The 25,559-nt window shown below is 41.9% G+C and overlaps 1 protein-coding gene across 2 annotated transcripts in view; it reads right to left on the bottom strand.

Annotated features, from left to right (window-relative positions):
- The window catches only part of iqgap3 (IQ motif containing GTPase activating protein 3), a 32,993-nt gene that overhangs the window by 4,053 nt on the left and 3,381 nt on the right, over positions 1-25,559 (bottom strand). For both annotated transcript variants that reach the window (XM_084385794.1, XM_084385793.1), the window contains 27 exons: positions 24,472-24,650; positions 23,944-24,025; positions 22,536-22,699; positions 22,368-22,455; positions 21,824-21,987; positions 19,938-20,098; positions 19,109-19,224; positions 18,852-19,015; positions 18,554-18,644; positions 16,996-17,163; positions 15,546-15,688; positions 14,575-14,745; positions 13,606-13,689; positions 13,133-13,204; positions 12,984-13,053; positions 12,403-12,611; positions 12,097-12,249; positions 11,602-11,765; positions 9,536-9,760; positions 9,041-9,181; positions 7,584-7,668; positions 7,165-7,397; positions 3,668-3,800; positions 2,628-2,730; positions 2,389-2,527; positions 2,204-2,291; positions 1,020-1,232 (listed from right to left, as the gene is read on the bottom strand). In XM_084385794.1, coding sequence (XP_084241920.1) covers positions 1,020-1,232; positions 2,204-2,291; positions 2,389-2,527; positions 2,628-2,730; positions 3,668-3,800; positions 7,165-7,397; positions 7,584-7,668; positions 9,041-9,181; positions 9,536-9,760; positions 11,602-11,765; positions 12,097-12,249; positions 12,403-12,611; positions 12,984-13,053; positions 13,133-13,204; positions 13,606-13,689; positions 14,575-14,745; positions 15,546-15,688; positions 16,996-17,163; positions 18,554-18,644; positions 18,852-19,015; positions 19,109-19,224; positions 19,938-20,098; positions 21,824-21,987; positions 22,368-22,455; positions 22,536-22,699; positions 23,944-24,025; positions 24,472-24,650 — 3,803 coding nt within the window. The remainder of the gene's footprint in view (positions 1-1,019; positions 1,233-2,203; positions 2,292-2,388; positions 2,528-2,627; positions 2,731-3,667; positions 3,801-7,164; positions 7,398-7,583; positions 7,669-9,040; positions 9,182-9,535; positions 9,761-11,601; positions 11,766-12,096; positions 12,250-12,402; positions 12,612-12,983; positions 13,054-13,132; positions 13,205-13,605; positions 13,690-14,574; positions 14,746-15,545; positions 15,689-16,995; positions 17,164-18,553; positions 18,645-18,851; positions 19,016-19,108; positions 19,225-19,937; positions 20,099-21,823; positions 21,988-22,367; positions 22,456-22,535; positions 22,700-23,943; positions 24,026-24,471; positions 24,651-25,559) is intronic.

The raw sequence follows: 25,559 nt of genomic DNA on the forward strand, positions 1-25,559 counted from the left end.
TGGAAATGTAGAAATTAAAAGTTAAAGCTCCTCCCGAAAATCCCCCCAAAAAGTCCATTTGTGCCTCAGTGATACTTTACTCAGAGAAGCTGTCAATCACAGCTGTCAATCATGACGTCACATTCCTATTTTATTGCATCAAATAACTAACACAAACTTATTTAAAAAAAACGAACACTTAAACTTACATCAGAGTGATAAAAACGACCTAAAATGACAAAACATCCTTTGGGAAAAAAGTATTTGAAGTGTAATCGCGTCCCATTGGACTTCATGGAGAGGGCGGGGCTTATGAGCTATACTCTCTATGGCTTCACTTTCACAGGGTTCCCACACCTCGGTAACCCTCACATTCAAGGACTTCATGCGGAGACACACTTCAAGTGAGCGAAAGGTTACATCGTGTCTCCTTGTAAGAAACATCGTTACAGATTTCATGTGTCAAACACAAGTTTTTTGCTTTTTGCATTTATATTTGGCCATATGACAGAGATCTGATATTCTATTTGTCGTATTTCTGTTTTGCATAAAACTGAGTATTCAGAACATCCTCCTAAACTGTATTCTAGAATGATCTGATATTAACGTCTGCATGGGTTGTATTGAGACGAGCTCAGGCTCATGTAACAGCCTATCTGTGCAGTGTTTGAGTGTGTGTGAGTGTGAGTGTGTGTGTGTGTGTGTGTGTGTGTGTGTGTGTGTGTGTGTGTGAAATGTTGAGGTTCCATCGTAGTAGTTTCGTGCAAGCGTGAACGTCATGGCAACGTACAACACAAAGTACCTAACGCAGGAAACACTTAACGCAATGCGTAACTAGCGTATATCGAGCGAGCTAGTGCGCATAGGCCTGAAGTGTGGGTGAAGTAACACATTAGCGGACCGGACGGAATAATACAGATTTTTTTTCCCAGAAAACTTCTCGCACAAAATAAATTCAAACACTTTCAAGAACCCGTGGGAACCCTGCTTTCAGGACTTGTGCGGCACACTTTGGTCAGCACACACACACACACACTCACCTTGGCGATGAGCTGCAGCATGTGTGTGTGCGTGTCGGGGGGGTGCAGGATCCCGATGGCCTCCAGTCTCCTCAGGTTCCTCAGGATCTTCCTCTTCTTCTCCTCCAGAGTCAGGCTGCCGTCGGACACCAGCGACTGGTTCCTCTTCATCTTCTCTGGGGTTCTGTTGTCTCTCTGAGCGCGCTGGTGCATCATCCAGCCGTGCTGCACCTCCTGAACACACACACACACACACACACACACTGGTGTTTTATACGCAGTTAATGAAGGATTTATTAGAGATTTAAGATCTAAATCAGCCCTGATAACACTTAACCCTCATCTTCCCATGACCCGCTTAATATTTTTTTGGTTATTTTTTAATGCAATTATTGTGTTATTTTTAATTGTATTTACCTTTAAATTACTAGATTTGATTAATAAATAAATGGTAATTTAAGCACATTCCTCACATTCTTTCAACTTAATTCACATCAACACTTTTAATTCAGCTCTAAATATCTTACATTGTGTCTTTGTCGACCTCTTGTGGAAAATAATAATATAAGATGATATTTCATGACTCTAGATGGGCTTAAATCTCTATATGGAGCAAATGAGCTGTTCCTCTGGGTCCTAAAGTCAGTTCTTAAGTGTTTTAGCATTTTTTGTTAGAATTTTTAGCATTTTTAGGTTTTTCTATGAGTACTACTGAAGCATTCCTCACATTTCATTCATTCCTAAGGGGGTCAAATTGACCCGTGAGTGAAGGATTTATTACTCTTTTAAATTTCAACCACAAACCTCCTCGAATCCATTCAATATTTTGAGTGTATTCGTGGTTCAAGTACGAAAAAAAGTCCTGGGTCTTGGACCCCTCTGATGAACACTCAATGTAAAAATGTGTGTGATTTAAAAAAAAAAATTTTTTATGACATTTGATATATAAAATTGATCATTTCTAAAAAATAAATATAATCATACACACATGTATTTTTTATTTTAAAGAAATTATTTAATTTAAATATAAAAACAAATGTAAAAAAAAAAGAAAAAAGTATATATACACAGTTTTTAAACTTTAATTGGAAGATTTCCTCATTCCTCTGAATGGTGTAACTCCAGTTTCAGTCATTGCGATGACTCTGTGTGTGTGTGTGTGTGTGTGTGTGTGTGTGTGTGTGTGTGTGTGTGTAGTCATGTACCTGATCTCTGGAGGCGGAGACTTGAAGCACCTCACTGAGTGTGTCACCGGGCTGTGTTCTGATCACATCGATGATCAGCTGCTTAGTGCTGAAGAACAACCAGACAGGAAATGACCTCATCATCATCATCATCATCATCATCATCATCATCATGACACACTCATCATCCGACAGACTCCGCCCACCTCAGCAGAATCCCCCGCGCATCAGGCCGGTCATCAGAGCTCGTGAACACGTCAAACTTGCTGGTGAGCGTCAGAGAAACCTCCATCTTGGCCAAAGGCTGCTCCACATTTGGATCTGTGGGGTTGAGCTGCCCCTCACCTGCGCACACACACACACACACACACAGATCAGAACTTAAGGGCCCTCAGAACCCTATCTAGGTAGGGAGCTCATTGGGCTTTGGATCTGTATGACTTACCGATGAGATCCTGCAGCGACGGCACTGATCCCAGATCCTGCAGAAGCTGCTGAAGAGGGTCTGAGGGATCGGGACACAGACAGTCCTGATGCTCCAACAGCAGCTGAGACACACACACACACACACACACGTCAGTGACACACCAGCTTCATTTCATTTCCATTTTAAGAAATTCTTTAAATTCCCTCCATTGGCCCTTGCCAATCATGGCCTCCTAATGATCCCCATACCCTGAATTGACTCGATCACTCGCTCCTCTCCACCTATAGCTGGTGTGTGTGTGTGTGTGTGTGTGTGTGATGCTGCACACTCACTGGTGGTCTTGAGGAGAGATCCCCTGATATGATTGTGAAGTGCTCTGGGTGTACAGTAGCACATATGAAAGCGCTATATAAATGCCTCATTCATTCATAAGAGGAGAAATATATGCACTATATTATAAGTTCATTATATTTTTTACTTAACCTGCTAACTTCATTATTGAATGTATGTTTGAATAAATCGGTGCATTTTATTGTTAATGTTTATATTTCAATAACAAATTAGAGTAGAAATAATTAAATCTGGAACGGTTAACATAAAACTGCCTTATGTCCAATTAAAATGTTTATGAACAACTCAATATTTGAGTGATGATTATCAAGTACATTACAATCGATTAATTGATTATTACTCTATATTTTGAGTTAAATTATATTTTCAGTTTGTAATAAATAATAAATGGATTATTTTAGGTAACACTTTTGTTTTTATGCAATACAAATATATATTATATAATTACTAATATTATAATTATAATTAATATTTATACATTATTTCAGAGAGGATGTCCAGATGAACCTTTCAAGTCAACAGTAATATTGATTTATAAAGCTGTTTTATTACGGAGTTCATGGCTATTTAAATACAACACTATTACTATGTAAATTATCATCCTTTTTTTATACTTTTTAATCAGGTTTCTATAACACATGTATACTGTGAAATATCATTATCGAGGATAATTGTGAGCATATTGTGATGTAATGTTTGACACTGACTCTGTGTGTGTTGATGAGTTCACTGATGGAGATGTAGATCACGGGCCTGTTGAGGATCAGCGTCTCTGAATATTCATCGATATTGAAGCGTTCCTCCGGCTCAGGCACGTCACACACCGCGCGCAGGAACTTCCTGTTACAGGAGAGAACCGAGAGATGAGACGGGAAGTGTGCAGAGAACCGAGAGATGAGACGGGAAGTGTGCAGAGAACCGAGAGATGAGACGGGAAGTGTGAAGAGAACCGAGAGATGAGACGGGAAGTGTGCAGAGAACCGAGAGATGAGCCGGGAAGTGTGCAGAGAACCGAGAGATGAGCCGGGAAGTGTGCAGAGAACCGAGAGATGAGACGGGAAGTGAGCGGAGAACCGAGAGATGAAACGGGAAGTGTGAAGAGAACCGAGAGATGAGACGGGAAGTGTGCAGAGAACCGAGAGATGAGCCGGGAAGTGTGCAGAGAACCGAGAGATGAGCCGGGAAGTGTGCAGAGAACCGAGAGATGAGACGGGAAGTGAGCGGAGAACCGAGAGATGAGACGGGAAGTGTGAAGAGAACCGAGAGATGAGACGGGAAGTGTGCAGAGAACCGAGAGATGAGCCGGGAAGTGTGCAGAGAACCGAGAGATGAGCCGGGAAGTGTGCAGAGAACCGAGAGATGAAACGGGAAGTGTGCAGAGAACCGAGAGATGAAACGGGAAGTGTGCAGAGAACCGAGAGATGAGCCGGGAAGTGAGCGGAGAACCGAGAGATGAGACGGGAAGTGTGAAGAGAACCGAGAGATGAGACGGGAAGTGTGCAGAGAACCGAGAGATGAGCCGGGAAGTGAGCGGAGAACCGAGAGATGAGACGGGAAGTGTGAAGAGAACCGAGAGATGAGACGGGAAGTGTGCAGAGAACCGAGAGATGAGACGGGAAGTGTGCAGAGAACCGAGAGATGAAACGGGAAGTGTGCAGAGAACCGAGAGATGAGCCGGGAAGTGAGCGGAGAACCGAGAGATGAGACGGGAAGTGTGAAGAGAACCGAGAGATGAGACGGGAAGTGTGCAGAGAACCGAGAGATGAGACGGGAAGTGTGCAGAGAACCGAGAGATGAGACGGGAAGTGTGCAGAGAACCGAGAGATGAAACGGGAAGTGTGCAGAGAACCGAGAGATGAAACGGGAAGTGTGCAGAGAACCGAGAGATGAGCCGGGAAGTGAGCGGAGAACCGAGAGATGAGACGGGAAGTGTGCAGAGAACCGAGAGATGAGACGGGAAGCGTGAAGAGAACCGAGAGATGAGCCGGGAAGGGTGCAGAGAACCGAGAGATGAGATGAGACGGGAAGTGTGAAGAGAACCGAGAGATGAGATGAGACGGGAAGTGTGAAGAGAACCGAGAGATGAGCCGGGAAGTGTGCAGAGAACCGAGAGATGAGCCGGGAAGTGTGCAGAGAACCGAGAGATGAGCCGGGAAGTGTGAAGAGAACCGAGAGATGAGACGGGACGTGTGCAGAGAACCGAGAGATGAGATGAGACGGGAAGTGTGAAGAGAACCGAGAGATGAGATGAGCCGGGAAGTGTGAAGAGAACCGAGAGATGAGCCGGGCAGTGTGAAGAGATCCGAGAGATGAGATGAGACGGGAAGTGTGAAGAGAACCGAGAGATGAGATGAGACGGGAAGTGTGAAGAGAACCGAGAGATGAGCCGGGAAGTGTGCAGAGAACCGTGAGATGAGACGGGAAGTGTGCAGAGAACCGAGAGATGAGACGGGAAGTGTGCAGAGAACCGAGAGATGAGCCGGGAAGTGTGCAGAGAACCGAGAGATGAGCCGGGAAGTGTGCAGAGAACCGAGAGATGAGCCGGGAAGTGTGCAGAGAACCGAGAGATGAGCCGGGAAGTGTGAAGAGAACCGTGAGATGAGACGGGAAGTGTGCAGAGAACCGAGAGATGAGCCGGGAAGTGTGAAGAGAACTGAGACATGAGACGGGAAGTGTGCAGAGAACCGAGAGATGAGATGAGACGGGAAGTGTGAAGAGAACCGAGAGATGAGATGAGACGGGAAGTGTGAAGAGAACCGTGAGATGAGATGGGAAGTGTGAAGAGAACCGTGAGATGAGACGGGAAGTGTGCAGAGAACCGAGAGATGAGCCGGGAAGTGTGAAGAGAACTGAGAGATGAGACGGGAAGTGTGCAGAGAACCGTGAGATGAGCCGGGAAGTGTGAAGAGAACTGAGAGATGAGACGGGAAGTGTGCAGAGAACCGAGAGATGAGATGAGACGGGAAGTGTGAAGAGAACCGAGAGATAAGCCGGGAAGCGTGCAGAGAACCGAGAGATGAGCCGGGAAGTGTGAAGAGAACTGAGAGATGAGACGGGAAGTGTGCAGAGAACCGAGAGATGAGATGAGACGGGAAGTGTGAAGAGAACCGAGAGATAAGCCGGGAAGCGTGCAGAGAACCGAGAGATGAGACGAGAAGCGTGCAGAGAACCGAGAGATGAGACGAGAAGCGTGCAGTGTGAAGAGAACCGAGAGATAAGCCGGGAAGCGAGCAGAGAACCGAGAGATGAGACGAGAAGCGTGCAGTGTGAAGAGAACCGAGAGATGAGTGTGTGTGATGTATTGGTTGAGAGTGTGTGTGTGTGTGTGTGTGATGTACTGGTTGAGAGCGCACGTGAGTGAGTGTGATGTACTGGTTGAGAGCGTGCGTGAGTGTGTGTGTGTGATGTACTAGTTGAGAGCGTGCGTGAGTGTGTGTGATGTACTAGTTGAGAGCGTGTGTGAGTGTGTGTGATGTACTAGTTGAGAGCGTGCGTGAGTGTGTGTGATGTACTAGTTGAGAGCGTGTGTGAGTGTGTGTGATGTACTGGTTGAGAGCGCACGTGAGTGAGTGTGATGTACTGGTTGAGAGCGTGCGTGAGTGTGATGTACTAGTTGAGAGCGTGCACTCACCTGAAGCGTGTGTGAGTGTGTGTGAGTGTGTGTGATGTACTGGTTGAGAGCGTGCGTGAGTGTGTGTGATGTACTAGTTGAGAGCGTGTGTGAGTGTGTGTGAGTGTGTGTGATGTACTGGTTGAGAGCGCACGTGAGTGAGTGTGATGTACTGGTTGAGAGCGTGCGTGAGTGTGATGTACTAGTTGAGAGCGTGCACTCACCTGAAGCGTGTGTGAGTGTGTGTGAGTGTGTGTGATGTACTAGTTGAGAGCGTGCACTCACCTGAAGCGTGTGTGAGTGTGTGTGAGTGTGTGTGATGTACTGGTTGAGAGCGTGCGTGAGTGTGTGTGATGTACTAGTTGAGAGCGTGTGTGAGTGTGTGTGATGTACTAGTTGAGAGCGTGTGTGAGTGTGTGTGAGTGTGTGTGATGTACTAGTTGAGAGCGTGTGTGAGTGTGTGTGATGTACTGGTTGAGAGCAAACGTGAGTGTGTGTGATGTACTAGTTGAGAGCGTGTGTGAGTGTGTGTGATGTACTGGTTGAGAGCGCACGTGAGTGAGTGTGATGTACTGGTTGAGAGCATGCACTCACCTGAAGCGTGTGTGTGTGTGAGAGATGTACTGGTTGAGCGCGCGCAGGTGAGCCGAGTCCCCGCTGAAGTGTTTGAGCGCTGCGCTGTGCTGAAGGATGCGAGCGATGGAACCCAGAGTCCGGCGCTGACCCGGAAGAAGAGCAGAACCGGCGCCGAACTCCACAACATCAAACCCGTCAGGAGCCACGACAGCAGGGTTCATGTAGCGATAGTAGATGAGGTTACCCACGATCTGATCACACACACACAATATCATTTACTAAAAATCTTAAATCTTTATATTAAAAAGATGTATATACACATAATACATATTTTATGATCAAAAGCATTTATTTGTAGGAATGATTAATTTCTAAAAATAAAGATTTTATATTTTTAGGAATTATATATATGATAATCTGAGGTTTGAGAAATGTACCTTGTACAGCTCGTCCTCACTGGCCTGAGGAAACTTCTCCTGCAGGGCGTCTCTCAAAACTTTAGCAGTGTAGCGCAAACCGTACCTGTTTAAGACACACACACACACACACACACACACACAAGTTATAAAATCTCCCCTGAAAACACCAAATTTAAAAAACAAAAACATTATCATCATCTAATATTCAGTCCCATCAAGAATTCACAAAACTTTTATGCAGCCCAAAATTTCCTGCAACTTTTTTTTTAAATTGTCAATCAATAATTGGTATGAAATTAGTATTAGTAACAGTAAGAATATAATTACCTGTAACGTTTTTGTGCATAATTACTGAAATCGATTGTGGTCAGTTTTTCATTAATTCTTTGCAGGTAATATTGTTTTCTAACCGTCACAAACACTGATTCTAAATATAGAGCTGGTAAGTCCCGCCCCTTCCGTAAAACCCCGCTGGACCTCGAGGTTGAAAAATCGTCAATGCAAGTGAATGGGAGAAAATAATTTGAATTGTGCCATGAATGTGAACATATGTTGTCTGTGAATTTTTTACGAGTGTTACATGTTACGAGTTTGACAGTATATGGTATGATTCTTCGGCTAGCAGTTGTGGAAAAGACATAACGAGAAAGACTACATGTCGCCTATGTGACGTCACCCCATAAAGTTGACTTACCCGTGGTTTTCGCCAACCTCAACGATTTTGTCCTCTCCCTGAAAGAAGGCGGTGAAGTGCACCAAAGACACAGTCATGTTTAGCGGGATCCGTGAGCTAGTGTCCGTGTGCGAATGGTGGTGACGTTTCAAACGCGTCGAAAGCAGCGAAGAGTTGTAGTCCACAAAGTGCTCTCACACAAAGTCTAACCGTATTAAACTTCTACCCGCTAAATTGTAGCATTCTTCACACGAAAGATTATATAAAAAATTCACAGACAACATATGTTCACATTCATGGCACAATTCAAACGGGACCAGAAAATAATTATTTTCTCCCATTCACTTGCATTGACGATTTTTCAACCTAGAGGTCCAGTGGGATTAGCAAAGGGGGCGGGACTTACCAGCTCTATAGGAGGGACTGAATATAATGACCAAACGGTTAATCACAACCACAAAAATATTAAGCAGTAAAAACTGTTTTTAACATTGATAATAATAAGAACCATTACTAATAATTGAGCATCAAATCATCATATTAGAGTGATTTCTGAAGGATCATGTGACACTGAAGACTGGAGTAATGATGCTGAACATTCAGCTTTGATCACAGGAATATATCACACTTTACTATATATTCACATAGAGAACAGATGTTGTAAATCATAGCAATATTTCATTTTTTTTACTGTATTTCTGATCAGATAAACAGCTTTTGTGAGAAGAAGAGACTCACTGTTTCATAAACATCTCTAACTTCAGACCAGTAGTGTATATGTGTGTAGGCATGACACACTTACGGTATTTTGTGTGTGTTGCTGGTGATGGCGTGTAACACGCGCTCCGTGAGGTTCTTCAGGTTTGTGATGGAGATGTTTAACCTCTGCTGGACCTCAGTGTGACTCAAGGCCTCTTCGACGCTCACCTCATACGGTAAACAACTGACACACACACACACACACACCAAGTGATGTTCATCTCATAATTCAATTCAATTCAATTCAATTCATTACATATACAAAATCACAGTTAGCGAAAAATATCTTAATTTAAACAATGTAATAATTATAAGATCTCATAAGAACTGAGTATCTCATACAGGAATGTGTTCTTATAGCATTCTCACGGATGTCGTCTATTGATTGCAATACGCAACCTCACCACTAGATGCCGCTAAAACTTACACACGGCACCTTAAAAAACTACTCAAAAATATCACGTGTAATATTGTTACCATCATTTTTCTAAGTAGCACATAACATTTTTTACAGTGTTCCTATAGCATTCTCACGGACCTCTTCTGGCCGGTCTGGCTCTCGGTCTGGTTGACCCAGCTCTTGTAGATCTCCACGGGGTCGGTTCGGATGTTGAGGGCCCGGTCCTGCAGAACCTCTCTGATCGCCGGACCCAAGACGTCCTTCAGCGCGTTCTGACCGCGAGCGTGACGGTAGAAACTCACCAGCATCTTGATGACGGTGGGGTTTCCGGTGACCACTTCTTGCGGACGGTCCACCTTCACACTGCACAGAGTCCAGCGCTTTCATTCGTGTGCACCAATTAACATGTTTGATTGATTAAATTAATGACTGATGGAAATCAATCAATTTCAGTGCAGATCAATTCACTAAAGGAATGATTAATGTGATGTTCGCTTATTTGCATTTTTATCTGGCACACGTATATTAAAGTGCATCTATTATGCTCTTTTAAAGGTTCCTAATGTTGTTTTGTTTTCTCCTAAAAAATTCAGTCTCTCTAAGCCCCGCCTCTCTGAGAGCTGTTCTGCTCTGATTGGTCAGAAAGCAAAAGCTCATTATCATATCTGAATCTCAGCTCTTGATCACAGTGATACGAACAGTAACGATGGCGTGGGTTTTACCGACATGAACAACACGAACCAAACTCTTCCAGTCTCAGATACACTACAGTGTTTGAGGGCGGAGCTAAAAGACGCTGCTCAGCCAATCAAGACCATAGGGCGGACATTATGCAAATTAGTTACAAACTTATTACGTAGTGTAGTGTTGTCACGATACCAAAATTATTGTTTCGATACCGATACCAAGTCAAGTATTGCGATTTCGATACTTTTTCGATACTTTTCCTGAAAAGGGAGAAACACTCTCAAATATCATTGCTGTGCTTTATTTTAAAACCAGGACACCATTCTAATCATATAACACACTAATAAATGAACATATGAACAGCAGATATATTAAACATTTGAACAAAATATGAAATATAAAAAATAAATTAAAGCAATGACATTCAAGGTAAAAAAATATATAAATTTAGCAGCATTATCTCATTTATCATAAGAAACATAAGAGTTACCAGTAATAACTTTATCTTGATTCTGAACTTTGAATAAAAATATGAACAGCGATTATATTAAACAATGTTTAATATTGGTAACATATGATAAGCCTCATTGGTGATATATTTGACATATGGGGAGAGAGTTGTGGAAGGCCTATACTTCATGTTAAACATAAATATATAGCAGCAAAGACAACGTCGGCAGTGTTGACGGCAAAATAAGCTACAGAATAATTCGTTCTGTATTGAGAGGTGCAATATTTGAAAATCGATAATATTTTTTAAAATTACATTTTATATTATATTTGTCAACTTTCGAACATCAAAATGTCATTGATTAATATGTATTCGTGTCAAAATGACATAAAAACATCCTTTCCTATTCTATTTTGCCTGGAAACCCTTCCAACACGCTTGCGTTTCGCGTGAAAAATAGGCGTCGGTTCTATTCTAGCATGCACGCGTTTTCCGCGTGTCTCGAGCTGCGCCTGAGACGCGTGTGTCACGCAGGCAGTTAACATGGGAGCTGAAATAAAAACGGACACGACACGCAGCCAGTGTGTCGCCGGCCTTACAAATCTGGAACGCGGTCATTCTTAGAAGTATCGATACTAATAAATTAAGGAATCGTGACGTTTTTAATTTCCGATTTACTTTTGAAGTTTCGGTGCACCGTGCAACAGAGCAAGGTAGGCAACGTACTTCCATATGTCACTCCTCGCGTCATCTTTTTCTATGAGTCGTGGACCACTTGTCTTGACGAGTCGTGTCGTGGACCACATCTTGCTGTAGTGTTTTGTTACATGACACTGACAGCGGTGGGTTCTTTGCTGCGTTTGAGGCGTTTTTTATTTTTATTTTTTAAGTATCGATACTGATAAATTTAGGTATCGTGACGTTTTTAATTTCCAAGTATCGCGATACTTTTGAAGTATCGGTACATCGTGCAACACTAATGTAGTGAGTGAGTGAGTGAGTGTGAGAGAGTGAGTGAGTGAGTGTGTGAGTGAGTGTGAGAGAGTGTGCGTGTGCGTGTGAGTACCTGATCTCGTGGCGTAGCGCGGCAGTGAAGAGTTGCAGCAGAAGGAAAGCCTCCCTGCAGTCGGAGCCGTAGTTGAAGAGAGTGAAGATCACCGTCTCCATGAAGCTGGTGCTTTTATTCTGAGGCATCAGGAAGATCAGCTGAGCCAGATACAGCGGCTGGGTCTATAAACACACACACACACACACACACACACACACACACACACACACACACACACACACACACACAGAGAGAGAGAAAAAGAAGAAAAGCACAGAAGGTTTTATGTGATGGGTAGGTTTAGGGGTCGGGTTAGGGGGTCTCTGTGTCTGTGTCTGTGTGTGTGTGTGAGAGAGAGAGAGAGAGAGAGAGAGAGAGAGAGAGAGAGTGTGTGTTTGAGTGTCTGTGTGAGTGAGTGAGTGAGTGAGTGAGTGAGTGAGTGAGTGAGTGAGTGAGTGAGTGAGTGAGTGAGTGAGTGAGTGAGTGAGTGAGTGAGTGAGTGAGTGAGTGTACCTGCAACAGGTAGAACAGGTGCTGATAGGCCTCAAGTTTGTCTCTCTTCTCTTTACTGAGAGCTTTCAGGCCCTTGTGTTTGTCCAGAGCCATCATGTCACTCAACTGCTCCTTATTCTTCTTCGTGAGCTTCTTACAGTGAGACACCACCTCCTACAGACAGACAGACAGACAGACAGACAGACAGACAGACAATCAGAAATACAATCAGACAGACAGACAGACAGACAGAAAAACAATCAGTCAGACAGACAGAGAGAGAAAGTCAGATGATCAGAGTCGTTATGTCTCCGCTGGCTGTCTGACCTGTAGCGTGACCCGGTTCCGGACCAGCAGGCCGATCTTCAGGTCCATGAGGTCCAGGTCATGCTCCTGCTGTCTGTTGGCCCGGATGGACCTCACCACCTCCTCCCTGAGCCTCAGCAGCTCCGCCTCCTGACGGATGTCAGCGTCTCCACACTCCAGCAGGTGCGCGAACTTACACACCACCGACAGCGGCGGCGCGCTCGAGTGAACTGCAAACCAGATGCTTTTAATCTTCGCTGTTGCTTCAGTGCAAACGAACAAGTGCTGTTATATGTAGCGTAGTGACGAGTGTGTTCAGGTAAGCAGATATGAGCAGATTCTGCGCAATACACTGTATATAATATATGATGACTCACGAGTATTTGTGCTAAATCTGCGCAGATTTGTCTAACTCGAACTTCTCCAGCAAAGGGAGTAAACATAATCAGTAACACACTAAATTGGCTCGTGATTTGACAGCGTTACTCGCCACAGTTGATTTTTACTCGCATTCAGGGGGTGTTCATGTCAAACCCTGGTCACAAACGTTTGAACGGCACTATCAAATATAGTGATTGTGAAGTTCATCATCAGTGACTGACCCAGTAGGCGATACTCCTCGCGGGCTCTGCTGGCTCTGAAGAACGCCTGGATCCGGATTATAGCTCCAACCTGACGGATAAATAAACACACAGATGAACACACACACACACACTCTCATCATGATGCCGGACGCAGGCGTGACCCTCACATGTCTCCTGAAGAAAGCGAGCCGGGCGAGATAGTTCCTGCGGGCGAGCCACATCTTCACTGCGGCCTGGATCTGAGAGTGCAGAGAGTCACACGTGAGTCCACACACACACACACACACACACACACACACACACACACACACACACACACACGCTTTCTTGTACATCTGTCTTTATGAGGACATTCATTGACACAATGCAATCTCTAGCCGCTTACCCTAACCTTACCCATCACAACTAAGTGCCTAACCCGACCCCTGACCCTAAACCGACCCTTAACCTCATTATAACCTTATCCCTAAAACCAAGTCTTGACCCTCAAACAGGCCTTTAAAGGCTCTCAGAAAGAGAGGACTGGCCAAAATGTCCTCACTTTACTCTATTTGTCCTCACGCCAATGGTCTAACACTCAAACTGGTCCTCACAAAGATAGTTGTACAAGTACACACACACACACACTCACGCGCTTTACCTTGAGGATGGCTCTCCAGTTCTGGTACAGATACTGCAGTCTGCGCCGGTATTCTCTCTGCTGTCTGTATCTCCTCCAGTGAGACTGATGACACAAAGTATAATAAATCATTACAGGTGCAACAATGTATCAAAAATGAGACACTATGTATCGTGCATTGTTCACCCCAAATTAAAGATTAGATTTAATTTGGCATCAAATATGGTAAACCAGGAAAGTTTGAGCTAAAGTTTCACACATTTGAGCTAACTTATTATTAACCAATTAAAAATAAAAGTACATTACTTAACACCTTTTGAATGTATGAAAAAAGTCAAGTCAAGTCAAGTAAAAAAGACAATTCTTAAGTTCTCACAATCTTTTATCTCACAATAATTACTATACAATGATTGCCAGAACAAATACATAACACAGAATGGGGGGGGGGGGGGGGAATCATAGAAATGAAAAAATAAATAAATAGTTTTTATGAATTCAATTAATTATGTTTTTTAATTATGAAAATATTATTAAACCATTAAAATGGAATCCAGAAAAACCCGAAATAGAGGATAAAATAAAAAAAATAACGTTTTTCATTGAGCCGTAAACATGCAATTTTTGTTAAACTTTTAATAAATTGTTGTTAAATTGTTCAAGATTCATAGTGTCAATTAATTAGATATGCTTTATGATTAATAAAATATAATATAAAATATATAACCACATATTTTGTATGTATTCATGGTTCTAGTGCGGCAAAAGTCTTGGACTTCTTTTAATTTTTTCAAAAAACAAAAAAGATACCAGGTCAAAATTGCCTGAGGGAAGGAAGAGGGTTACATCAGTCTAGCCTAATCATCAAGCCTAAACGTGTAGATTTACTGGTTCTCCCATGAACAGCATGTGGAGATGTTGAGGGTCAGGTGAGGCTCACCTGTATGGTGATGACGGCAGGAGTGTGTGTGTTGAGGGTCAGGTGAGGCTCACCTGTATGGTGATGACGGCAGGAATGTGTGTGTTGAGGAAGTGCAGACGCTCGGTTAGCTTCTGTCGCAGCAGAAACCCTCGCATGCGCGCCTGCATCTGCTGAACCAGCGTCTCACTGGCCTTCCACTGCACATCTCTGCTGTGGGCCGAGGTCACGCGACTGCACACCGCCTGCAGGGGGCGCCACACACACACACACACACACACACACACACAGTGAGCTCTGGGGTGTGTAACTCGCTGCTTCACTACTATAATACGATCATCGTTGAAGAAATCAACTATAGTCACGACTGTTTCCCGAAACCGTATTGTCGCAAATTGGTCGTTCAACCGCATTGGTTAATGATGTCACGCAGGTTATGGAGTAATAACTTCTTTTAATTAATCTGTTTGAGATCGAATTAACGCGAGATGTTTTGCTATAAATTACAGACATGCATCTGAGGACTATTACTCATTTTTCTCAGTTATTTTGCTTCATTTCCAGATTCAATCATAGACTCGTTCTTACACACTAGAGCTCGTTCACACATGTGCACTCTACAAGAACTAAAAAAGATAATTAAAGGAGTCTTGTAATGTTTTCCTCAGCGCCGTCACAGAGAATATTACTCATCTACAGAACATTTCTATGTATTCCAAATAAAAGACACAGGTTGTACTGAATGTCCGCTTGATTATTTGTCTCAAGATCAGGATTTATTGAGTCCACATGTCATGCAAACTAGAAACTCTACTTCTAACCACAGGAGATCTGTCACTCAAACACACGACTCTGCGATGCTGTTTGAGAATGTTCGTTGGAACGATGGTTTCGGGGGGGAAACACCGACTCGTTGAACTGCTGATAACGACAGAACCTGCGACCATAGTTGGCTAACGATGCTTTTGGGAAACAGCCCTGGTTGTTTACTGCTAATTCAGTATGGTTTACTGGTGGTGTGTGTGTGTGTGTGTGTGTGTCTCACCTGTATGTCCTCGTGCGTCAGGAAGATGCTGTTCTGGACGAACCCCTGAGGTCTTTCCCAGCTGCCCTCCAGCTTCTGCAGGTGGAAGAAATACAAGCTGCGGTCCGGCAGTTTAGTCCTCATCCACGCACTCCTGTTATCACCTGCACAACACACAAACTCACACTTAAAGGGGCAGTGTGGGATTTTTAGCGGCATCTAGTGGTGAGGTTGCGAACTGCAGGCCGACAGGAAGTGATGTCGTCGTCTGAGACAGCAGAGAGTAGGCAAAGCAATGAGGTTTCTTTACAAAGATAAATCAAGAAATTAGGTTAACTTAATTATTCAGTAAAACGATGTTATTGCGAATATTATTAGTATTACATGTTCTTCATTGTGTCAGTGTTTTATTCGCTGGCTTCAGCTGAAGCTTCTTTACACGAAGAACAACAGTGACGAAACACGTTTGTCAGTTCAGGGCCACCGTAGAAACGTGTCGATGTAAGCGGACCCGCGGTGTGTGTAGAGAGAAATGCTCATTCTTAGGTAATGTTCAGAAGATCTCACAGCTGGATTCCATTAATCTAAATGTTTATTAGATATTCAGAGATTTGTTTTAATGAGATAAATGCATATTTTCTGAATGTTGACGGTAAATGAGAAAGTATTAGCCTATTGTTTGCCTTTCTCATACTAATAATATAAAAGCAAACGCTGTACTTTTTCACATACCGTTAACTTTCTTTGTTTAACAGTTCTATCTGATAACGTATTGGATGACTGTTAAACCGAGGCCGTAAACTAATGAAGACGGAGAAGAATATGAGCGTTGTGTGATCAGGCACTCGCCCGTCAAAATAAAAGTCCTGCTATACATATACTGTATATATATATATATATATAAAATATAATATCACTGATGATTATATCTGCCATGACAATATATCGGCCGACCACTAGCCCTGATATACTTCAAGCAAAATAGAACTCTCATTGGTCCATGGTGATGATGTAATAGGTGGGTGTGGCTCTGAGGCTCCGCCTTCTTTGAGGTGTAAATCGAGTAAAAACGAACACAAACTTTATAGTAGAAACTGAAGCTGTAATTGAAAGTGACACTGACTGTTTTTCATGTTGAATATTGTAAAGCTGCTGCTTTAAAGCGATCTATTGTATAGCGTGTCTGAATAGCAGAGCTGCCGCAAACATCCACATCACTATGATCAGATGCTTTCTCAGGGTTTTTTTTTTTTGTTATTGAGAGGAAATATTTACATGTTCATCTAAATGTGGCCGGCGTCGGGACGTTCGTTAACAGTATTTCACTGCAAAGGTTTTCAAACTCCATTTACTCCAAAGAGAAGAATGAAACACAACTTTGCCGTGAGAATATCGAGGCCTTGGACGCTCGTGTGTGTGTGTGTGTGTGTGTGTGTGTGTGTGTGTGTGTGTGTGTGTGTGTGTGACTGACCCTCCAGTGTTTTGGCCCTCAGCAGGGCGCTCAGCTCCGTCTGGTACCCGTCAGCACATTCGGACACGACGCTCCTCAGCGCCACCTCTGGCAGGCGAAGCACTCGCACCGTCTGAGACGCTCGGCCCTCTTTAACAGCTTGATTCACTGCAGCCAGACCCAGACACACTACACACACACACACACACACACACACACACACACACACACACACACACACACGAGGAACATTTCACTGAAAGTGATGAGAAACTCTTAAGGCCCGTTCACACTAAGACCGATAACTATATTTGAGTCCACACCAACGAACGATAACGGTCTGTTTGTTCTAAGGTTTCAAAGTGTGTACAACGTCATTGAACATGTTTTTGCTGTTCTTGTTGCAGATGTCACCCGCAGATGTCCTCAGCATGCTATGTGCGAGTGAAGCTAGTGTAATCGATCTAATAATCTAACAGAGAATTTAGCTGATGTGGTCAAAATAGTGGAATAAAAAAAAAACATCTAGTCTTTTTTACTGCAACTTCAAAGGAAGCAAGACAGTGTAGTGGAAACGAGTGCTGGATACCTGAGGTCAAACTTCTGTTTATTCAGAGGGTATGAACGACTGTTTTCCATATCCATTGTCTTTAAAAGGGGCTTGACTTGTCAAACAGATTAACTTCTCCACATGTCGTCTGCCCTTTAGCATGCGCAAGCCCTTAAATTAGCATGTTTTCTGATTGGTTGTCAGTGTTTTATCGTTCAACAGCTGGAAAAAAAATCGTTCCGAAAGCGATCCCAACTATATTGTTTCTCGATATCGTTATTGATATAGCTGTGGTGTGAACTGCTATTCTTTAATATCGAGAAAGATTTTTAGCGTTATCGTCTTTGGTGTGAACGGGCCTTTACGATGTAAAGCTGTAAGGCATAATATAACTCAAGGCAAGACTCCAGGTGAATATGGCAAAACAATTTAACTAATACTTCCCCAGTTTACTGATTATATTACGAATTGCAAACATGTTTTGCATAGTAAGTTTCATGAAATATTTTTAAATATGCAAAACAATCATTATCTAATTAAATATGCACTCATTTGCATAAATTAATAGAACATTGGATAAAGCCAGGTTTGAGATTCTTGTTTGATTTTGTTGACATATTAAAGGTTTTTCCAGAGTGGATAAATCAGAAAATACTGTCAACAGACAGGAATAAATACATTTTCACCATGTTTTAAGGGTAAAATGTTGCATTAATCATGCAAATGATATATATGAACAAACCTTGAGTATATAGATATGAGTAAAACTGTAAAGTCTGGTGTGTGTAAAGCTGCTGAAGTGGAGATTTACGACTCAAACTCACCGCCTTTAAAGATCTACAGACGCAAATATATCAAGTGCAATAAAATAAACACTTAAAGAGTCTGAAGGAAGACATGTTATGGAAGCAAAATGGACCAAAAATGAAGAAAAATGTTTTGCCTGCAGTATCTTGCCTTAAATCTACCGGAAACCCTTGCAGTTACATGTGCATCGAGCGTATCGTGTGGTTGTGTGCGTCCACTCACTCTTCAGGGCTTTCTGAGTGTCCTGATTGGCCAGTCTCACACCTTCCTGAATGTCAGCCAACCAGAGCTCAGCTCCAGGGTCACGGGTCACCTGCACACACAGGACACGAGCGTTTCATCAGGAACAGGACTCACACAATAGGGGCTTTCATACCGGATAGTTCTAGGAACGAGTTACCAGGATGGCTCCCCGAGAACCATTTATGAGCCCAATTAGAATCAGGTGCAATCCAATTTAATGCATTTATGGAGGAATTGTGCAGTAAGACCCCAGTAACTGATGGACGCATCACCACACCTCTGCCTTGTGTCGTTTGGCTCGGGTCAGCAGGTCGTGGTAGCGTGTGGCGTTGGGCTGAAACACGTCCTCCAGGCCACCGGAGGGCAGCATCAGCGCGGAGAGAGTCTTCTGGGGATCACTGCGACTCAGAGCCTGGTTGATCAGACCGATGGTGAGAATCTCTGTGGAGATCAACAACCAGACCATCCATTACTAATGCTGCAAACTAATTATTATAACCAGAGCCACTCCAAGAACATTTCTGATCGACTGACGTTCATGTTCCTCGTGAGCGGAGGTGTTGACGGTGTTCAGTCCCGTCTGCAGGTCGTTCCAGGTGAGAAGAGCTTTACCTGCCCTCGTCTTCTGCTCACACAGCTCCTCGAAATACCTGAACACACACACACACACACACACACACACACACATTACGCCAGATATTAACACTGGAAAGCCTGACATAAAAAAATATCCCATGCAAAATCTAAAACAAAAAATCCTACATATGTTTTTTGTGGATTATATTTGATCCATCAGGCTTTTATCACTGAGAATATTGAGCTCAGTTTTATTCAGAGCAAAGATATGGAGTCTGAAGCAGATGCTGATATTTATATGAAATGCTGATGCTTGTAATGTAAATCAGTGAGATCTTTATAACTGTACAGCAGATACTGACATCAACTGAATATCAATATCTGCCAATAATATGTCTAAGTAAGATGATATTTAAAAGCTTGGTTAAACATATAATGCAATACAATGATGATTGAGAGATGAACAGATAAACCTTCCTCAAAAGCCTGATGATCATATTTGATACTCATGATTTCTATAATAAATGATGATAATCAAGTAAAGCTGCTTCAGTCCAGCTGAAATATTACTAACAATATCAAAGTTATTCTTGATAAAATCAGGTCAGATTTGACAGCAGAAAGACTCGTGGAGCTCAAGCTGAAGGAGGACGCGTGTACAGTTATACTGAAAGACTTTTACTTGATAAAAGAGTGAAACGATCAGAGACAGAAGGACTGCAGGAGACTGACAGGTTTATCAGAACATGTTCATCATTTAGAGCGATTCATGAGTGAACGGTCAGACCTCTGAATCAGGCCGTCATCGATGTCAGCGAGTCCAGCGGCAGGACTGACTAGCGTAGCGCTGAAGGCACCGAAGTCTTTCACCTCCACAGCCTGATTGACCAGAGCAACCGCTGACAGCATCTCCACCGCGACAAACAACTCCTCCTGCTGCAGCGAACCCTGAGAACAAGCAGCACAACTGTACCTTAGGGAACATAAGAACACTTTATAACAACAACATCTCATCGTTTCAGTGTAACATTCTAACATCTCATCGTTTCGTTTCAGTGTAACATTCTAACATCTCATCGTTTCGTTTCAGTGTAACATTCTAACATCTCATCGTTTCAGTGTAACATTCTAACATCTCATCGTTTCAGTGTAACATTCTAATATCTCAAAGTTTCAGTGTAACATTCTAACATCTCATCGTTTCAGTGTAACATTCTAATATCTCAAAGTTTCAGTGTAACATTCTAATATCTCAAAGTTTCAGTGTAACATTCTAACATCTCATCGTTTCAGTGTAACATTCTAACATCTCATCGTTTCAGTGTAACATTCTAATATCTCAAAGTTTCAGTGTAACATTCTAACATCTCATCGTTTCAGTGTAACATTCTAATATCTCAAAGTTTCAGTGTAACATTCTAACATCTCATCGTTTCAGTGTAACATTCTAATATCTCAAAGTTTCAGTGTAACATTCTAACATCTCATCGTTTCGTTTCAGTATAACATTCTAACATCTCAAAGTTTCAGTGTAACATTCTAACATCTCATCGTTTCAGTGTAACATTCTAACATCTCAAAGTTTCAGTGTAACATTCTAACATCTCAAAGTTTCAGTGTAACATTCGAACATCTCATCGTTTCGTTTCAGTGTAACATTCTAACATCTCAAAGTTTCACACCACACACATTTGTCATCATAATCCAGTGTTAACAGTGCTAATCAACTAACTTCAAACCGAGGTAAAAAGCCGTACAAACCCAGCTTCTTGGGAGAAATAAATAAATAAATAAATAAATAATAATAATGATCTATCTTCAGTAGATCAGTCTTTTAGTCTGTGCCGTTTTCACTTAAACAAAACGTCAATAATTATTATTTTTTTATAATAATCTTAATCTTGTAACAATTCATCTAGTCATAATAATATTTGTACTTTGATATTTTTTATATGAAACAGTCTCAGATTTCAAATTTCATCAGTAAATTCAGTCAGTAAATGTGTTTGTGTCTCTTTAATGTGTGTGACAGATGAACCGATCATCTCTTCCTCTTCACTACTAGTTACAGTAGCAAATAAACATCAGTGAACATCAGAAGGAATGTTGAAAGATTCAGAACAACTTCCTGAAATAAATCATGTCTCATGTAATCCATCAATCAGTGTTTCAACTGCCGAAAGACGTTAATAAAACCACTACAAAACCCAGACATAGTGAAACTTATTAAACTAAACTACTTCCCTTCTTAACCTTATTTTATCACCGGGGAAGAGAGTTAACCCGGGGTTTAGAAGGGGGTTAACCCGGGGTTTAGAAGGAGGTTAACCCAGGGTTTGGAAGGAGGTTAGCCCAGGGTTTGGAAGGAGGTTAGCCCAGGGTTTGGAAGGAGGTTAGCCCAGGGTTTGGAAGGAGGTTAGCCCAGGGTTTAGAAGGAAGGTTAACCCAGGGTTTAGATGAGGTTAACCCAGGGTTTGGAAGGAGGTTAACCCAGGTTTTAGAAGGAGGTTAACCCAGGGTTTAGAAGGAGGTTAACCCAGGGTTTAGAAGGAGGTTAGCCCAGGGTTTAGAAGGAAGGTTAACCCAGGGTTTAGAGGAGGTTAACCCAGGGTTTAGAGGAGGTTAACCCAGGGTTTAGAGGAGGTTAACCCAGGGTTAGGCGGTGTGTGTTACCTGTGGACACTGGTGCTGCAGGGGTGCCAGCTCTCTCTGGTAAAGCTCCGCAGCGAACGGATAGACGTCTGGCAGATGAGCATCTGGGTTCATTAGTGCCCGAACCGTCTGACGAGCTTCTCCACGCTGGACGGCCTCGTTTATTTTACTCACCGCCTGTTGAACTGCACGCACACACACACACCTTACTGTACATGAAATAGCATTTATTAAAAACAATTTTTTATTACAAATGTCCTTACTGTCACTTTTGATCAAACTAATGTGTCCTTGCTGAATAAAAGTATTAGTTTCTTTAAAAAACAACAAATTTTAAATGGTAGTACATGTATTATTGTGTGCAAAATGGCTGCTTTTAAAGGCATGATCTCCAATTTCATTAAAAATATCTTCAGTCGTGTTCAAAAGATGAAGGAATGTCTTATGGGTTTGGAACGACATGAGCAATTGATGACTGAATTGGGTGAACTATCCCTTAAACGGCACAAATTAACTCTACTAACACACTGCACATGCTGTTAATTAGTTTGAGTGTTTCACTGACTGGTTCGATCTCTCTGCGCGTCCTCATTGGCCATGTTGACGGCCTCCTGTATTTCATCTCTCTCCAGAGGATCCACACATCCCAGATCCTGACAAACACACACTTCAGTCACCGGTGGACAGTTTCTGAGTGAGCGGTGAGAGAGATGATGCTGTGTGTGAGTCTCACCAGGGCTTTCTGCTCTCGATCAGCGCTCATCTGCTCCAGGTACCAGCCGGCGTGATCTCGGACCAGTCCTCTGAGCGCCAGACTGGGGTTCTGCAGGGCACAGATCAGCGCCAGCGGGTCAGTGCAGTCCAGCGCCTCGTCCACACACTCCACTGCCGCGCGCACTGCAACACACAGAGAGAGAGAGAGAGAGAGAGAGAGAGAGAGAGAGATGAACCGTCAATCAGACTCCATGTAATACGGCACTCAAACACTGGGCAATACAACACAACAGAAAGAAGAAAGAAATTATATTTCTGAATACATTTATTCATTTAGCAGATGCAGGGCTCCAGACTGCGACCTAATGCTTGTATTTTGCAACCATTTTTCCTGCCGACGCAACTAATGTTTTATTGTGCCATGAACAAACAAGTTATAGGAGGATTTTCAGTCCACAAATCACAGACATTCACCATGGATTTAATGCAGCAACGCTGACTGTAATCATGGTATTGTGGCAGAAATAGTGTTCATCTCTTCATTCCCAGCACTGCAGAGCTCTAAAACTAACATTCAAATTGGATAATATTTAATGTGATGAATTTGTAAAACTAAAACGTTAAAGATGTAGAAAAACCCACACTTCATGGCAAACAAACGCTTTTTTTAAAGACATGAAATTACCACTATAACCAGTAGATGGATATAACCAGAGGAGCACTTACTAGCCATTTCTACTCCCTAATATGTGGAAAAGTAGGAAAAGGTCACAAAGTCTCATGAAAAACAACTTTTCTTCGAATCATGACTGAATTACACAGAAAGCAAGTAAAGAAGAGGTAAATTTTATCTGCATCTCAATTCAAGCTCAGTGCTTTACTGTCAAATTTCAATAAATAAACATGTGACATTATTAGTAACTGCACTTATTAATGCAAAACAATTGTAATATGATTAAAAATAACAATAAAAAGATAAAGAAAGATATTTAAAATTGTAATAGTTGCTTTGTTGTTTACAACGACAACAGTATAATCAAAATAGCAATAATATTATTGTCACAATGTATTAAACAAATCTTGGCAAAACTTTACAATAAGGGCTAAAAGCTCACATAAACTAGCAATGAACAAAATATTTTTGGAAGCATTTATTATCTGTTAATATTAGTAAGAATATAATTGTTTAATTTTTGTTCATGTTAGTTCAGAGTAGATTAACAAACACAAGATTTAATTTTAAGTGTTTATTCTTAGTTAAATGTTAACTAATGCAGCTAATTAATTTTAACAAATGAAACCTTAATCTAAACTTTGATCTAATCTTAATTCCTGGTTTTCCTTTTATGCAAATGTCCTAATTATTGAAATTCCAATTAGATTTTGTGGTGAACTCTGAGTGACCCAGACATGATTTCACGACTCACTGTTGACTCTGTTAACGCAGTCTTGGATTTCTCTCTGCGTCAGATATTCCTCATAAATGTCGTTCTCTGCTGATCCGCTTCCCTGTAAAACACAGAATCGTTAGAAAGGCCGAACATGGAGAACATGGAGATATTATCAATATAATAGAGGAGGAACAAAACGCTTAACTAGGTATTATATTCATATAATGAACGTCATGGCAACGCATTTAACTAACGTAAATCAAGCAAGCTAGTGCGCATAGGCCACGAAGTGTTGGTGAAATAGCCTAACACATTAGCGGATCGGAGGAAATAAGGATTTTTTTCCAGAAAACTTCTTGCACAAAATAAATCCAAGCACTTGCAAGGGCCTGTGTGTGTTTATTGTAAAACTTTCCAGGGCATTAATTTTTTTTTCTTCAGATTCACAAACTTAAGGATTTCAAGGACCCGTCGTGGGAACAGTATTAAAAAACAGTATTACAAAAACCCACAGAATTGTTCACATCAGCTCGACAGCAGCAGTTCGTCACGTGACGCTCTTACGTGTGTTCGCGCCCGAGACGCCTTCTGAACGCGCGCCTGTCGTAGCATCTCCTGGTAGACGGGCATGAGCTGGTCCTGAAGGGCGCTCAGCATGGCGTTGGGGTTCTGCAGGGCTCGACCTGTGACCTCCACACACCCCCGGTCCACCGCTTCATTGATGGCGATCACAGCCGCATGCACTGAAGACAGGAGAGACAGAACGATCGCTTTAAAATCATGTTCCTGGTGATCCTGAATCAGAATAACAGCAGCATCTCTTCTCTTCTCTGATGATGAGGGCGGGGCTATAACCTGTCACTCACATGAGACCAGCCAATAGCAAACCACAACCATCCAATCAATTCCCCACAGACACAATCAAGCCCCGCCCACGTTTGTTCTTGTTCCAGAAGCGTTTCACTCGGATATACGGCACAATAGAGGAGAAAAGACTAACGTAACTTCCCTGTCATGCTGACTTTAAAGATGAAGCTGGTTTTTCTGTGTCACCAAAAGCAATAGTACAGATCATCTTTACATGGTAACAACACTGTGTTAAAAGTTTTGGTCAAATGAAGAGGTTTTGTTCAAATTTCGTCTTGTTTTCCAGCACAAATATCTAAACATCCCTGAATCAAGATGCATTTACTGGAGATGCAGAATCACTTCAGATATTTATACACTTAAAAAAATTAAAAGTCAATAAGGTATTTTAAAAAAAACTTATTTTCTCTTTGCATTAAGTATATTTAGATAATTATTTTGTCTTGTTTTCTGGTACAAATAAGAAAAAAAAAATGTATGTATTGATCTGGATATATAATGGTTTTGCTTTTTATTATTATTTGATGCAGTAGATTTATTTTGTAAATAAATTTATATTGAAGTATTAGAAAGGGCATTTTTTAAATAAAATGTATTATTATTGGCAACACTTTACAATAAGGTCTCATTTGTTAACATTAGTTAATCCATTAACTAACATGAACTAAAAATGAGCCATTTTTAAAGCATTTATTAATGTTAATTAATTAAAAAAATATGCAAACTCACAGTGAATCAACTAATGTTAACAAATACAACATTTGATTTTAATAATGCAGTAGTAA

Source organism: Rutilus rutilus (assembly GCF_951802725.1).
Source record: "Rutilus rutilus genome assembly, chromosome: 17".
Taxonomy (NCBI): domain Eukaryota; kingdom Metazoa; phylum Chordata; class Actinopteri; order Cypriniformes; family Leuciscidae; genus Rutilus; species Rutilus rutilus.